Below are 15,369 nucleotides of genomic sequence, written 5' to 3' on the forward strand. Positions count from 1 at the left end.
AAATCTAATATGTTTAAAGTGTTAAAAGTCTTTTTAAAAGTTTTTCTACAATTTTTATATAGTTAATATGTTTGTTTTTATTTCTATTATGTATATTACAAATAAAAATGGTTAGCCATGTAATATGTTTATGCAAAACATAGTACATGCAAGTTTAGTTTAAGTTGTGAAAACAATGAAAGGTATTTTTTTGACTAAGTTGACATTGAGTTATGACACAAGTCTTAGCAAAAATTATTGAGCTACTGTGAAGTTAAAGAAATTGTGATCAATCAAAATAGATCAATTGTGATCAATCAAAATAGATCAATTGTGATCAATCAAAAGTAGATCAGTTGATTCTTTATATCTTTAAATCTTTAGACTTGCAGTACAAACAATAAATTCAAGCAACAATGGAGTTCTGCATTCTCATTAAAAATTTTTGAAGGCTATTGTAAAGATGCAAGCATTTAAATTGAAATTGAAAATTTAAACTTTTTTCTTATTGTTAAAGAATCAAAATATAAAGCTTATGATCCTTTTTGTGTTTTTTGATTTTTGTAATTTTTGAGTTGTTTAACAAAAACCTGCATCATATTTTTTAGTTATTTTGTATTTTACATAGTAAGTTTTGTTTTTATCTTTATTATTTTCCTGCATCTATTTCCATACACAGCCTATAGGGTCATTCCATGCCAAGTTGAGCAAAGGTCCCTCATGAACTATATCAGATTTTAGATTTTGTACATATATATGGGTAAAGCAAAGTTTGAAAATTCAGATCAATATCTTATAAGGTTCTTGAGAAAACACTGTTTATGTAGTGGGCTATTTTGCATGAAATTTCACTCTACAAGCAAAAAGGTTTTTTTCATCATTTTTAACAGCTAATAACTTTTGACCAAGTTGGTTTTATACTTCAATTATTTCAAGATAGCAAGTATACTATGGATACTTTTGAACAAAAAATTTAAAATCTTGCATCAGCGATTTCTATAATGCTTAATATTTTTGTTTTGGAATTAAAATTATTTGTAAAACTAGTTCAAAAATTCACACAAATCAAATTGCCTGTTGATCAAAAGGTGGTGAATAACTATTAAATAAAAAATCAGTTGATTAAAAAGCTGCATTAAAAAGTTACAGGTTATCAAAATGAGCCAGATATAGATTTTTTTTTAATTGACCCCCAATACAAAGCATCTGCTATATAAGGTTGCACTTTTTTTTCCATAAAATTTCTTTTATGCATCAATCAAAAAGTGTTGATAAATACCAAATAAATTAATGGACCCTTATAAATGAAAAGTGTTAAATGAAAAGTGCTATATTATCAAGTTTAACAAGTCTAAAAAAAGTAAATGTAAAATGTAAATATAAAGAACTGTCCAAAAGCTTAAACCAAAAGCTTCTTTCTTTGAAAAGCAAACTAAATCCCATAGATTCTCCCATAGAAAGCTTACTTCTTGAGGTACAAGAATGAACATCAAAGCTATTGTTGTAATCATTTAAGCACACAAAAAAAGTAAAAAGTTTTAATATTTAAATAATACCTTTAATTTGATATAAATACCTTTGGTAATAAATAAATTTTAAACATATAATGATAATTATTATCTTTTACTTTATAAATTCTCTTAGAGTTATTATTCTTTTATTTGCTGAAGATTTTGAACTTGGTCAAAAAATCTGCATTAGTTGCAGTGTTGCAAACATTATGATTTTTTAATCATAATGTTTGCAACACTGCATTGCAAACATTATGATTAAAAAAAAATGAACCCCAAGAAAAATTTATGTTGGCATAATATTAAATAAAGATCTTAAGTATTGCAAGGTTTAGATGTTCATCTCTCAAACTTGTTTTAATAAAAGATAGAATATATATATGAATATATAAAAGATAGAATATATATACATATGGAAAGCGTAACTGAAAGGGCTGTTGCCAATGTGTTAGGTGTAGAAATAGCTGCGGTGAAATTGTTGTTTCAAACAAATATTTTTTCAAAATTTTATTTTGAAAAAAACAAAGATTTAGATAATATTAAGATTCAATAAAAGTTTGAAAAAAAAAATTCAAAAAAATCACACTTCTTACACTCACTCCAGATAGTTGGTCAGTAGAAAAAATTATTTATTTACTTAAAAAGATCTGTAATACCAGCCAGAAATTAAGAAAACAAAGTGAAGTATTAATGAAACCTTCTCCAAAATCAAGTAGAAAACTAAGTAAAGATGTAATTACAGAGGTTGTTCAATGAATATTCAAGGGTTTGTCAAGAAAGAGTTAGTTAAAGTAGATGATATAAAGCAACACATCCAAAAACGACTTCTTTTAGTCGTAATAAAACTTTATATTGAGTTTAAAAATAAGAAAAAATTCTTAAAGTTGAATTTCAAACTTTTTTGAGCTCAGCATTAAGTGTTACTTTCCTGTGGGTTGTGCTTCTGGTCTGCATGCAGTTTGTGTTTGCTAGTACCATCAAAATGTAAAACTCTTTGTATAGAAAATTCCAGGAATTATTGATTAAAAAGGCTTATTTAAATTAATGGTTTGAAGTATTAAAAATAGAGATTGTTTGCTGCATAGCTGCGATAAATGTCCTGGAAAAGAGGTTTTGTCAGATTACATTGGCACTTTGTTTAATGAAAGTTAAATTAATGAAGTTAATTTTCATTAAATGCAAAAATCAAGTTTCCAATGTACTTTAGCACCAGCAACTTTACCTTTGGATGAATTTATTGAAATGGTTCATGAGCAATTAAATAATTTACAAGAGCGTCATTTTATATAAAAAAGTCAAGCCATTTATTTCCAACATTTAAAAACTAATTTAAAAGAAAAACAAGATTTTGTTCTTGACTTAGCAGAAAACTTGATAGTCAAAGTTATTGTGTTAAATCAGAAACATAGAACAGATGCTGTTTATTGCTTTATAAATATTTTTTTTTTATAAACTTAAACAATTACAAATATTTGAACAGATTATCTATTTTAGTGATGAAGCTGCATCAAAATATAAAAATTACAAAAATATTATCAACTTATGCTACTATCAACAAGATTTTTACATTACTGTAGAGTGTCACTTTTTTTGCAACATCGTATGGTTAAAGTTGTTGTAATGAAGTTGGTGGAATAGTTACACTTTTTGCATAAGCCAGTCTACAGTCGCTTTACAATCCTATTGACATGTCAAGCAAAATGTGCAGCTGGAGTGTTCAACATGTCAAAGGAAAATTATTTGTTTTTGTTAACAAAGTTTCTATAGAAATACCTATTACAAACTTCAATTTAGAATAGAGATACCATTCCTCTTCTACAATACCTGGGACACAAAACCACCACAGTTTCATACTAATGTCACATACCTCATTAAAATAAAAAGAGTTTCATTAGATGGTGTTTGCACTAATGTGAATAAATCTACCTGCAAAGTTTATATTAATAAAATTTCAAGTTACACACCAGGAACATATGTGGCCTGCATTTATAATGCTCAATGGTATTTGGGAAATATTCTTAGTATTTCAGAAGAGCATCAAGATCTTCATATTAAGTTTATGACAAATGAAATTATAAAATTGGAATTTCATTGAAAAAAGTTGTTATAAAGTTTTTATCAATTGTGGTTAAAAGGTTATGAACACTGATATTTTTTAATTATCATTTTATAACCAATAACATTATTTAATTCAATGCAATTATTTATTTTGTTAACTTCAGAGTTTTAAAAAGACAAACAACTTTAATTTGTTTTTATAGAAAACTTACCTGACTTTTAGAGATTAAATATAATCTTTAAAATATCTTTTAAGATTAAAAATAAGTGCCCATTGATTTTTTTAATTTTTAATACTTAAATTTCTTTAATTGATGTGTATAAGAAATTTTATTGAAAAAAAGAGCCATCTTGGGTAACAGATGCTTTGTAGTGGGGATCAATTTCAAAAATCTTGATCCGGCTCATTTTAATATACCTATAACTTTTTAATGCAGCAAGAACTTTCACACAGTTATTAATTGAACATGATGAAATTTAGCACAAGTAAGCAACCGGAGTTGATATTTAACTGGGGCCAGGCTTGATAAAACATAGCTCGGGCCGGGGCAGGTGCTGGGTTTGTGACCGGGGCTGCATAAACATTTATACATCCTAAAGTTTTTTTTTTTATTCAAAATTTATGTTATGTTTTTTATATATATGCATATATAAACATCAATATGATTATCATAATCATCATTATCATCATCATCATGATCATCTTCTGATCATCTTCTTTTTTGGCAAATACTACACCATATAAATACTAAAGTATATATAAATATGTAAGGATATTTATATAAATATAATGTAAATAAATATGTAAGGATATATAATATGTATGCATAAAGTGCATCTGGCAATTCCTTCTGGAATAAAAGTTTGAAAGCTTTTATTTCTTCTCTTCAATTTTAAGTCAGGCTTTTTTTTTTAAAAAAAATTAAAAAAATTTATCAAGTATTTTTTGAGTAATTAACAATTAAAAGGTGCTGAATTCCATTGTGTTCAACCGGTATATATGGCTATAACTAACAAAGATACAAGGTTATCTAGGAATAACAATGATACTTGTACATTATTAGAAGTTTAAAAGAAAAGTTTAGATTGTAAGAGAAAGTAGTAAGAAGTATAAAAAGCAGTAAGAAGTATAAAAAAAAGCAATAAACTGTATTGACTAATTTTTTATCTTTTTAATTATTTCTTTGCTATATTTTTATTTTTTGTTTCTTTTTAGATCTTTTTTTCATGTATTAGCACAAATTTAACCAATCATAAACATGCATTTAGAAATCCAAGTGTTAATCAAATGCTTTACAAACAGTAAGTAGCTCTCAACTTATATTATAATTACTAACAGTAACTTTCAAGTTAAATTATTATTACTAACAGTAACTTTCAAGTTATATTATAATTACTAACAATAACTTTCAAGTTATATTATAATTACTAACAATAACTTTCAAGTTATATTATAATTACTAACAATAACTTTCAAGTTATATTATAATTACTAACAATAACTTACAAGTTATATTATAATTACTAACATTAACTTTCAAGTTATATTATAATTACTAACAGTAACTTTCAAGTTATATTATTATTACTAACAATAACTTTCAAGTTATATTATAATTACTAACAATAACTTTCAAGTTATATTATAATTACTAACAGTAACTTTCAAGTTATATTATTATTACTAACAGTAACCTTCAAGTTATATTATTATTACTAACAATAACTTTCAAGTTATATTATTATTACTAACAGTAACTTTCAAGTTATATTATAATTACTAACAGTAACTTTCAAGTTATATTATTATTACTAACAGTAACTTTCAAGTTATATTATAATTACTAACAATAACTTTCAAGTTATATTATAATTACTAACAATAACTTTCAAGTTATATTATTATTACTAACAGTAACTATCAAGTTATATTATAATTACTAACAACAACTTTCAAGTTATATTATTATTACTAACAGTAACTTTCAAGTTATATTATTATTACTAACAGTAACTTTCAAGTTATATTATTATTACTAACAATAACTTTCAAGTTATATTATAATTACTAACAATAACTTTCAAGTTATATTATAATTACTAACAATAACTTTCAAGTTATATTATAATTACTAACAGTAACTTTCAAGTTATATTATTATTACTAACAGTAACTTTCAAGTTATATTATAATTACTAACAGTAACTTTCAAGTTATATTGTTATTGCTATATATATATATACACATATATATATATATATATATATATATATATATATATATATATATATATATATATATATATATATATATATATATATATATGTATGTATGTATATATTTATATATATATCAATAATAATATAATTATTTTACATACACACATTCATATACACACACACACTTATTTATATATATATATATATATATATATATATATATATATATATACATATACATATACATACTAATATACATATACATATAAACATATGCATATTTATATATATATATATATATATATATATAGATATATATATACATATATATATATATATATATATATATATATATGTATGTATATATGTATGTATGTACATATATGTGTGTATATATATATATATATATATATATATATATATATATATATATATATATATATATATATATATTTATATATATATATATATATGCATATGTATACATGTATATGTATATTAGGGGTACAAAATAAAAAATAATTTCAAGATTTTGAAATGAGTATGTCACCTAGTTACGACTTTTTATATTTTGAAAAAAATAAAAATAATTTTAAGGTACATCCAGTTAAAAAACTCACGCATCAAATGATTTATAGTTCCTAAGGGATTGTCCATAAACTACACAATGCTAACATTATTTTAAAAACAGAAGTAGGTTCAGTTATACATAACCATTCAATATGTCGAACAAAAGTTCTCATGCAACCAAATTATCAAGAGACATATGGAAAAAGAATTTGATTCACTTTGAGAAAAGTAAAAGATTACATAAGAGTAAATCTCAATAACCATTAGGAATAAATATGTAAAATGCCAACAAATTGGCAAATAACTAACTGAAACACCAGCTTGGCATCAGACTGTAAATATGTGAAAGGATAAATAAAGAAAATTTGAGATGAATGTTTAGAACTAAGCGCTAATTTGAATTTTTCAACAATAAACAAAAGATCAGTGCCAAGAATAATAGAAAAATTGATTAAAAAGAGACAAATAGAAATCAAAAAAATAGGTACTTATAGTTTTGATGGTTTATTAGATATAAGGAAAGAGGATGAACTTTAGTTGCATTCTAAAAATAAAAATCTTCATTTAAAGCAATCAGAGGCATCTGGTAGAGTGGGATATACTACAATGGAGCTTGATGATCTTTTAAAAATACATCCTTCAAAGAAAATTAAAATTGGAAATGTGTGGATCTTCCTGCAGCAACTCAACCAGCAATCTATGTGGCAGTTATTAGACAAGGTAAAAAGTTATGAGATAAATTGAGAAAAGAACTAAAGGTCAAGAATTGGTGTTTGCATTTTGATACAAAAAAGTTAGCTGGGGTGGAACATCAAGTAGTCGTGATAAAGAACAATAAAAAAGAGATTAGGCTAAAGCCAATGGTATTGAAGAATGGAAAGTCAGAGACAAGTTTTGAAGGACTTCAATAACTTTTGAATGAATATGGTTTATGAGGATCTGTAAAAATGATGATGACAGACACTACAAATGTTAACAGTGAGAAAACAAGTGGCATGATAAAGAGATTAATGGCACATATTGAAAGTGTTGGCTTTCAGAAACCTCTCTATGTCGGTTGTCAACACAATATATTAGATTGATTATTAAAGTTATTTCTGGATGGCTTTTTTGGAGGTAATACCAATTCACCTGAACTGTCATATAATTTTGTTGAAGCAATACATAGTAAATATGACTATTTAACATGAATTTTGACAATAATGGTATACAATTGAAGGAGAATGAATTGAAATGGAGAGATGACATTCAGTATTTGAAGCACATCTGTTAATGTAGTGAAATACTTTTGGAATGAAAAGAAATTTCCCAAGGTTAATTTACCATAAGTTTACTAAATATTACCCAATCTAGATGAAACTCCAGGGCAATTTATTTACTACTTGCTTACATACTAATTTCTTCAGACAGACAATGTCTTGAGATGGTAGTTAGGCTTCTTGCAAGAAAATGGGCAGATATCTGGTTTTCAAACCAAATGATTAACCCTGAAAATGGTAAAGAATTGGAGGAAACCATTAAAGATCATCCTAAGGCTATCAAAAGAAGTGATTTATGTTATAAAAATTTCAAAAATAATAAAAAAAATTTATGGAAACACAAATTAAAAAAGTTTATTTTAAAAAACTTTGAATATATGTACTTTTTTATTTTTTGTTTAAAAATGATAGTTTTTAGGCCATAAATTTTAAACTAGTAATCTTTATATATTAATTATTATTTTTAAAATTTTTATAAAATTTCACTTCTTTTGAGACCCAACTTGATATTAGGGTCCTGTCTGATGTTTAAGGGTATTTGAGTGACCCCTAAAACTTTTTTTTACTCAAACATTTTTTAAATTTAATATTAATTTATTACATAGAACACATTTAGGGGGTGACAGCAGACAATTCCAAAAAAAGTTGTTTTTTGAATCACCCTAATATACGTACACACATACATATACATACATACACACACACACACACACATATATATATATATATATATATATATATATATATACATACATACATACATACATACATACATACATACATACATACATACATACATACATACATACATACATACATACATACATACGTACATACATACATACATACACATATTATCACCTTTGTCAATTATAAAGGTTGTTGCAGTATAAATGCAACAACTTTTTTTAATGCCTACTTTAATGGCTTCAATGAGTTTAAATTTTATTAGTTGTTGGTTTTTAAATTATTATTAAATTATTTTGGATTTTTTTAGCATTTTTGAATTATTGTTAGTCTTTTTTTAAACCACAGAACTAATGAATTGAATTTTTATTTAAATTAAAATTTAGTTCATTAATTCAGTGGTTACAAATTTTTAACTTTTTTTTTTTTTTGTTTTTTGCTTATTGATACAATTTTTTTTTCCAAGATCATATAATGTTGCTATAAAATATTATTTGTTCAAAAATTTTGATTAATCCAAATTTTTGAACAAATAATATTTGTTCAAAAATTGATTTTTTTTTATTTTGTTGAAATTATTTTTCACGTGCTATTAGTAACAGAAAATTATTTTCATCAATATTCTAAAAGTCATGACTACAAATCTTTTGTAATATTTTAATTTACTCTACTCTAGACATTTATAAAAATGGTTATTTTTTATATTGATTACAAAAAAAAAAAAAATACACTTTTTTAAATTGAATATTTGAAAATATTGATTACAATGAGAATATTTTAGATATGTACTTTCAAAATCAATGTTGAATGCTTCTGGAAAGATTTCAATGAAAAATATTTTTAAATGTCTAAATGCAGTTCGTTTTGAGCAAACCACTATTGAGGGTATACAAACAGCTTTATCCTTACCAGTTGGGGAAATAGATCCTGAAATGTTCAGCTTTGAACAGTTTTACAAGCTATGTTGCCTTGTTTGCCCAAGACCAGATATTGATGAATTGTTCATTTCATTGTAAGATTTTCATATTTTTTACAAATAAAGAGAAAGTAAATATTATCAGTGACGGATCCAGATAGGGAGGAGATGTTAAAATATTTTTGGATTTTGTATCACAATTGCGTCTCTTATAAAAAAAGAATGTCCTCCGTTTCAAAGATATTTTAGGACATTGAGATTCTGGTAGTGGTGGTGGTGGAGGGGGGGAGGGATATGCATACACCCCATCCTGGATCTGTCACTGATTATTATATATATATATATATATATATATATATATATATATATATATATATATATATATATATATATATATATATATATATATATATATATATATATATATGTATGTATATATATATATATATATATATATATATATATATATATATATATATATATATATGTATGTATATATATATATATATGTATGTATATATATATATATATATATATATATATATATATATATATATATATATATATATATATATATATATATATATATATATATATAAACTTAGCATTTGTGGTAAAAATGCTAAGTTTATATATATATATATATATATATATAGTTTATATATATATATATATATATATATATATATATATATATATATATATATATATATATATATATATATATATATATATATATATATACATCTAAACTTAGCATTTGTGGTAAAAACAGCTCTTAACTACTCTTTGACATATAACAAGACAAAATTAAGAACAGTTTATGTCAAAACCATTAAATTTAATTGAGGAAACTAATTAAGTTTGATCATTTTTTAAAAAACTCCAAAAGCGCAAATAAAAGACTAGAATGTTTTTAAAAACATACAGAATGTTTTTTTTTTTTTTCTTAAATTAAAACGTTCTGAATTTTTCTTAAATTAAAAATGGTCTGAATGTTTTTACTTTTATTTTTTTACTGTTTACATACATCTACTGACAAACAGGTAAAACATGCAAGGAGTGCGGCAACATTAACTAACAAATAGGTAAACATGCAAGGAGTGCTGTAGTCAATGTAGGTAAACATTGACAGATGGTTTGGTTTAGGTAGGCAGTCTATCAAATTTAAAAAAAACAAAACTTTTTAATCTTTTATTTATCTTTTAAAATAATTTAAAAAAAGGTGACATTTGATAGGAAAAATTAAAAATGACTAAGCAAGATATATTTCATTTAGTTGTGAAACTAATTTGAGTTTGCCTGACTCATCTTGTGATCTTAGTATTGATGGTTATTTTCCTTTAATTCGTAAAGACTCCAGTAGTCACATGCTTGGCCTGTACATTTACATTTGTAAGAATTCACCCATTCGTCGAGAAACTAGGTTTGAATCCAGACTATTCTTTTATGTGCTTTTGTTAAGCACCACTTCACTCTATCACCTTTCTCTTTGTTAAATATTGCTATTCTTCACCTCAAGACTCGATGTTATATCTGATCAAATAGGCCAATTTCTTTCTCTTTATCCATCAGCCAACATCGTTGTTGTTTGTGATTTTAATGTTCATCACGCTGAATGGCTTGGTTCTAGACTTATGTCTTGTTTCTGATCCTAGTCAGTGTTTATTTTCTCCACATTTACCCTTAGTTGCTTCTGATCATGGTTTGATCTCTCTAAAACTATTATCTCATTGTTTTTTTTTTTTATCAGAATCCCCCTATCATTGTACCTCTTACAACTACCTTAAAGCTGATTGTGACTCTTTCCGTGATTTTCTTTGTGATGGCCCTTGGATAGAAATCTTTTGTCTTCTTGCTGACAAATGTGCTTCTTATGTAACTTCTTGGATTCAGGCTGGCTTGGAGTCTTTTATTTCCTCTCAACAATTCCAAGTCAAGCCTCACTCTTCTCCATGGTTTTCCTCTAATTGCGCAGCTGCAATTTCCAATCGAAAGCATTTTTTCCATATTTTTTTTTTTTTCATATATATATATACAAACATCAGAATTAAGCCTTTATATAAAATTTTTTTGCTGACCTCTAAAAGGTTGAGGTTGGCAAATTATTGCTGACCTCATTTTTCCTAATTCTGAGAGTTGTGTTATGACTTAGGGTTAATTAACAGGGGTGAGAAAATTGCAATTGTATAAACTGAATGAAGTTCAATTGAGAGTAAAGAAACAAATCGACTCTGAATTGAGAGTAAAGAAACAAATCGATTCAAATCAAAATCATAATCAAAACTTACTTCTTCAAAGTTTAGTATTAATTGTTACCCTGAAACATTTTCTTTTTGTAATTGTAAGTTGAAACATGTTATATTTTCAGACAACCAGAATTCATTTAGTGTGAATTATTAAGAAAAATTTCTTTTTAAATTTCTTATAAAACTTATGTTTACTTATTAATTCTTTTTATCTTTTTTTATTCTCTTAATTTTCATGATATTATTAGCAAAGATTTGTTTTAAGGTTTGGTACTCGATTAACTGCAGAAAAATTAATGAAGTTTTTGAATGAAGACCAACGTGACCCAAGATTAAATGAACAAATGCATCCTCATTGCACGATTTCAAATGCAGTAGACCTAATAATGGATTATGAAAGTAACGAGGCATGTAGAACAAAAGGTATTTTTTTACTAGTTAGTATAGTTTGTTATCAGAAAATAAAAGATAAGTAGTATATCCTTTTAGGATATACTACTTATCTTTTTTCCTTGATTACTTTATTGTATTACCTGTAGCATGAATTTCTTTAGCTTCGGCAAAGAGTTGCTTTTGAATATTTATAGTTCTTTTGCTGAAATTTTCATTAATGTAAACATATTTGTTCAAGAGTTTCATTTTTTTGTACTTTTTAAGAATTAGTTTTAATATTTTTCAAGAATTAGTTTGCGGTCCATAAAGTTCGGAAATTTCACCACAATAGTTCTTCTCCTTGTATTTCCTTTCCCGTTATCTTTTCTCCCTGTATGATGTGCTTTTTTGATATACACTTCCTGCTTAATATCAAGTTTTTATTTCACAAATTTTTTTATTAATTCCTCGGTCTTTTCCCATATCTCACCTTCAATTTCATCAATTCTTAAATTATTAGGATGACTTAAATTCATAATTTTTAAATAACAATAACAATGGAACAGATTAAAAATTTTGTCGACGGTATTTAGTTAGTTTAGTTAGTTAGGTAGCTGTTTGCAGTAAATAAATGAATTTTTTTGGAGTTAAAATTCACAAGCCATTCCAACCCTAAAGTTGTATATAAGTGAGATCAGACTTGAGATCGACTGCCTGTTCTAAATGATCAATAAAAATAGATTTTTTAAAAACAAGAGTATAAAGTTGTTTCATCAGCAAATAGAGCCACTTTAAACGTAAATTTAAAAAAATATTGCTCTAATTTTTTTTTTTTTAAACCATTAGTTGGATATAGCTAATTATAAATAACTAACAGTAAGCAACTTGCAATATAGGTTGTGTTTGGCCAGTTCCACCCCATTTATACAGGGTGTCTGATAAATTTATGTTTGATTTCCTTGGCTTTTCCATGATACTTGACCTGTTTTCCCTGATTTAATTTATGATAACAAAAACTCAACTTCAGAAAAAGCATACTAAATTTCTTTTAGAAAAACACTTGCAATTTCAAATGTAAAAACATCAATAAAATTGACATTAAAAGTAGAGAGGAGATTATAAAACAATCTGTCCGTTGCAATCTTACATTATTAGAATGATATACAACTTAAATGGATCATGTTAGAGAGCCTATATACTCAGAGAACGGACATACAGAAAACAGCGGCCATGTTTTTGCCATACTAGCGTATGACACATGAATTCAAGTAAAATCAATTGAAACTTAAAAACATAGTAAAAAACAATTAAACACATAATTTTATTTTAAACAAAAACAAAAGATTTTAAAAAATAAAACTTTTTATGTTTTTTTTTTCAAAACAATTTTTTGACAAAAATTTATTTGGCAAATTACTTAAAAAAAACAGCAAAAAAATAGTTGTAATCTACAAAATAACTTGACAAAGGTTTTACAATTTTTTTTATAAATTAGTTCTTAAGTTGAACTTAAACTTTTAGTACCAATGCATGCATTGCCATAATCTTGCTGCCAAATTCACAAGAACTTTTTTTATTTCTTTTTACATAATAAACACTTTTTTTTTAGGCTAAATATTTTAAGTCTAAATGTTATAAACCTGTTTTGTACCTTCAATTTAATTTGATGACAGTTAGGATACAAAGTTAAACTTTTAATTTGTTCATCAGAATTAATTTTCTCTTTAAGCATAGTATTACAATTCTTTTGGGAAACAAGGTATGACTCAAATGATCTGAACATTAACTCCATTTGTAAAAAAAATGCAAAAGTTGTTTCATTTACAAAATATAAATTTCCCACTTTGTGCTCTTTGTCTATAACAAACTTTGCATAATCAGCATTTACTCTATTTTTAGAACCTAGAGATTCAAAACAAATTGTGCAAATTTTTTCAACTTTTTTAACTCTAGAAATTATGTACCCTGCAATATTAAACAAACAATTTTTCTCAGCATCACTTAGGATTAAGCTGGAGGTTTTATCCCAATCTTTGGATAACACAAAGCACTCTCTCTGCTGTGGCTTAAGCACCTTACTATTGACTATATCAAGAAAACCTGATAAGAATTGATGGTCATCTATATCATAACTGCCCTTTGATGATTTTTTTAAAAATTAGGCAACGCAAATAAGTTTCAAATAAGTTATTTTTGAATTGAAGAGCAGTAGGAACTACTTGTTTTGCACCAGTGAAAAAAGATTTTCTAAGCAGTCCTGGGTAAATTGTGATGTCATTAGAAAATCAAACTTTTTTTCTAGAAGAAACTTATTTTGCAAGTTAATAACTGATGTTGTTGATAATATAACACCAAATTGAATAGGTTTTCACATTATTTTTCCACTTTGGCTTAATACTTTTAAACCACGAAATATCTCTATGACCTCATTTAAAAACGTTATTGTTTCATTGTAAACTTTGTTATTTTTCATACTAAGAGCCATACCAGGGTTTCGGGAAGTCATTAATGTAAACCATTTATCAATAATTACTATAAACCAAGCAGTTGTGAGCATAGAATCGTCTTTTATTTCATTTGCAATAAATTTTAATCCGCAACTTACATCATGATTTATAACAGATGTCGCTCTTGATACTTTCATTTTGTTGAAATGATTCTCATCAAGATGATCTGATGTAAGTTTATAAGCAAACTTCAAATCCATTCCTTCTTGATAGTCTACAAGCTTGTTAAGGTGTTTTGAATCTATAATTGGTGATTGAAGTTTATACTTTTCTTGAATCTTAGCTGTTATTATGAAATGTTTGTTACATAAAAGAGATGTTCTTATATTCTTTAATAAATGTGGCACATCTGCTAAAAAATCAATACTACGAGTTGGATCACATGGGTGTTTAATTGAACTAGAAATAATGCCACTTTTAGTACAGCTAATATTAAAAGATTTCCACATTGCCTGGTTGATGGCTTCTGGTTGATCTTCCTCCAAGCATAAAAACTAAAGCATGGTTAGCTTGGCCATAATGTTCAGGTTATGTAACAAATCCATAATAAGAGCTTGTAGATATGTCATAGTCAACACTTTCAGTTATAGACATTTCATCTAAAGTTAAAATACATTCTTTTTCGTGAATTTTCATAACATCAACTTTAGTTTTCATAAAGTCAAAGACTTCTGTCAAAATGCCACTTTGGAATTTTAGACTTTCTAATCTTCGTTGTAGTGTACGTAATGATGGATATGGTAAATTTAAACGAAGTAAGTTTTCATAACCACTTTGACCACATGTAAATTTGAGTTCTAATGCTTCATTTATAGTATCATTTGACCATTTAATGAATTTCATATTTTTTCTACTAAGGGATAAAATTTGATCTTCTTTAAATATTGTTTTGAGAACACTAAATTTATCTCTCTTTTTAAAATTATGCTTTTGAATAGCATTTATTCTTGCTTTAGATTTAAAAATGTTTATCTTTTTCGTTTGAATAATGACTTTTTTTTCTAATTTCTCCAATTTTGCATTTAAATCTTGTATAAGTGA

At 25.5% G+C, this 15,369-nt stretch overlaps 1 protein-coding gene across 1 annotated transcript in view; it reads left to right on the forward strand.

The window, feature by feature from the left end:
- plcbh2 (phospholipase C, beta H1) overlaps window positions 1-15,369 on the forward strand; it is a 155,025-nt gene that overhangs the window by 30,403 nt on the left and 109,253 nt on the right. Inside the window, exons 5-7 of the mRNA XM_065799973.1 lie at window positions 4,765-4,850; window positions 9,066-9,296; window positions 11,715-11,872. Coding sequence (XP_065656045.1) covers window positions 4,765-4,850; window positions 9,066-9,296; window positions 11,715-11,872 — 475 coding nt within the window. The remainder of the gene's footprint in view (window positions 1-4,764; window positions 4,851-9,065; window positions 9,297-11,714; window positions 11,873-15,369) is intronic.

The sequence above is a fragment of the Hydra vulgaris genome, chromosome 06, assembly GCF_038396675.1.
Source record: "Hydra vulgaris chromosome 06, alternate assembly HydraT2T_AEP".
In the NCBI taxonomy this organism is placed as follows: domain Eukaryota; kingdom Metazoa; phylum Cnidaria; class Hydrozoa; order Anthoathecata; family Hydridae; genus Hydra; species Hydra vulgaris.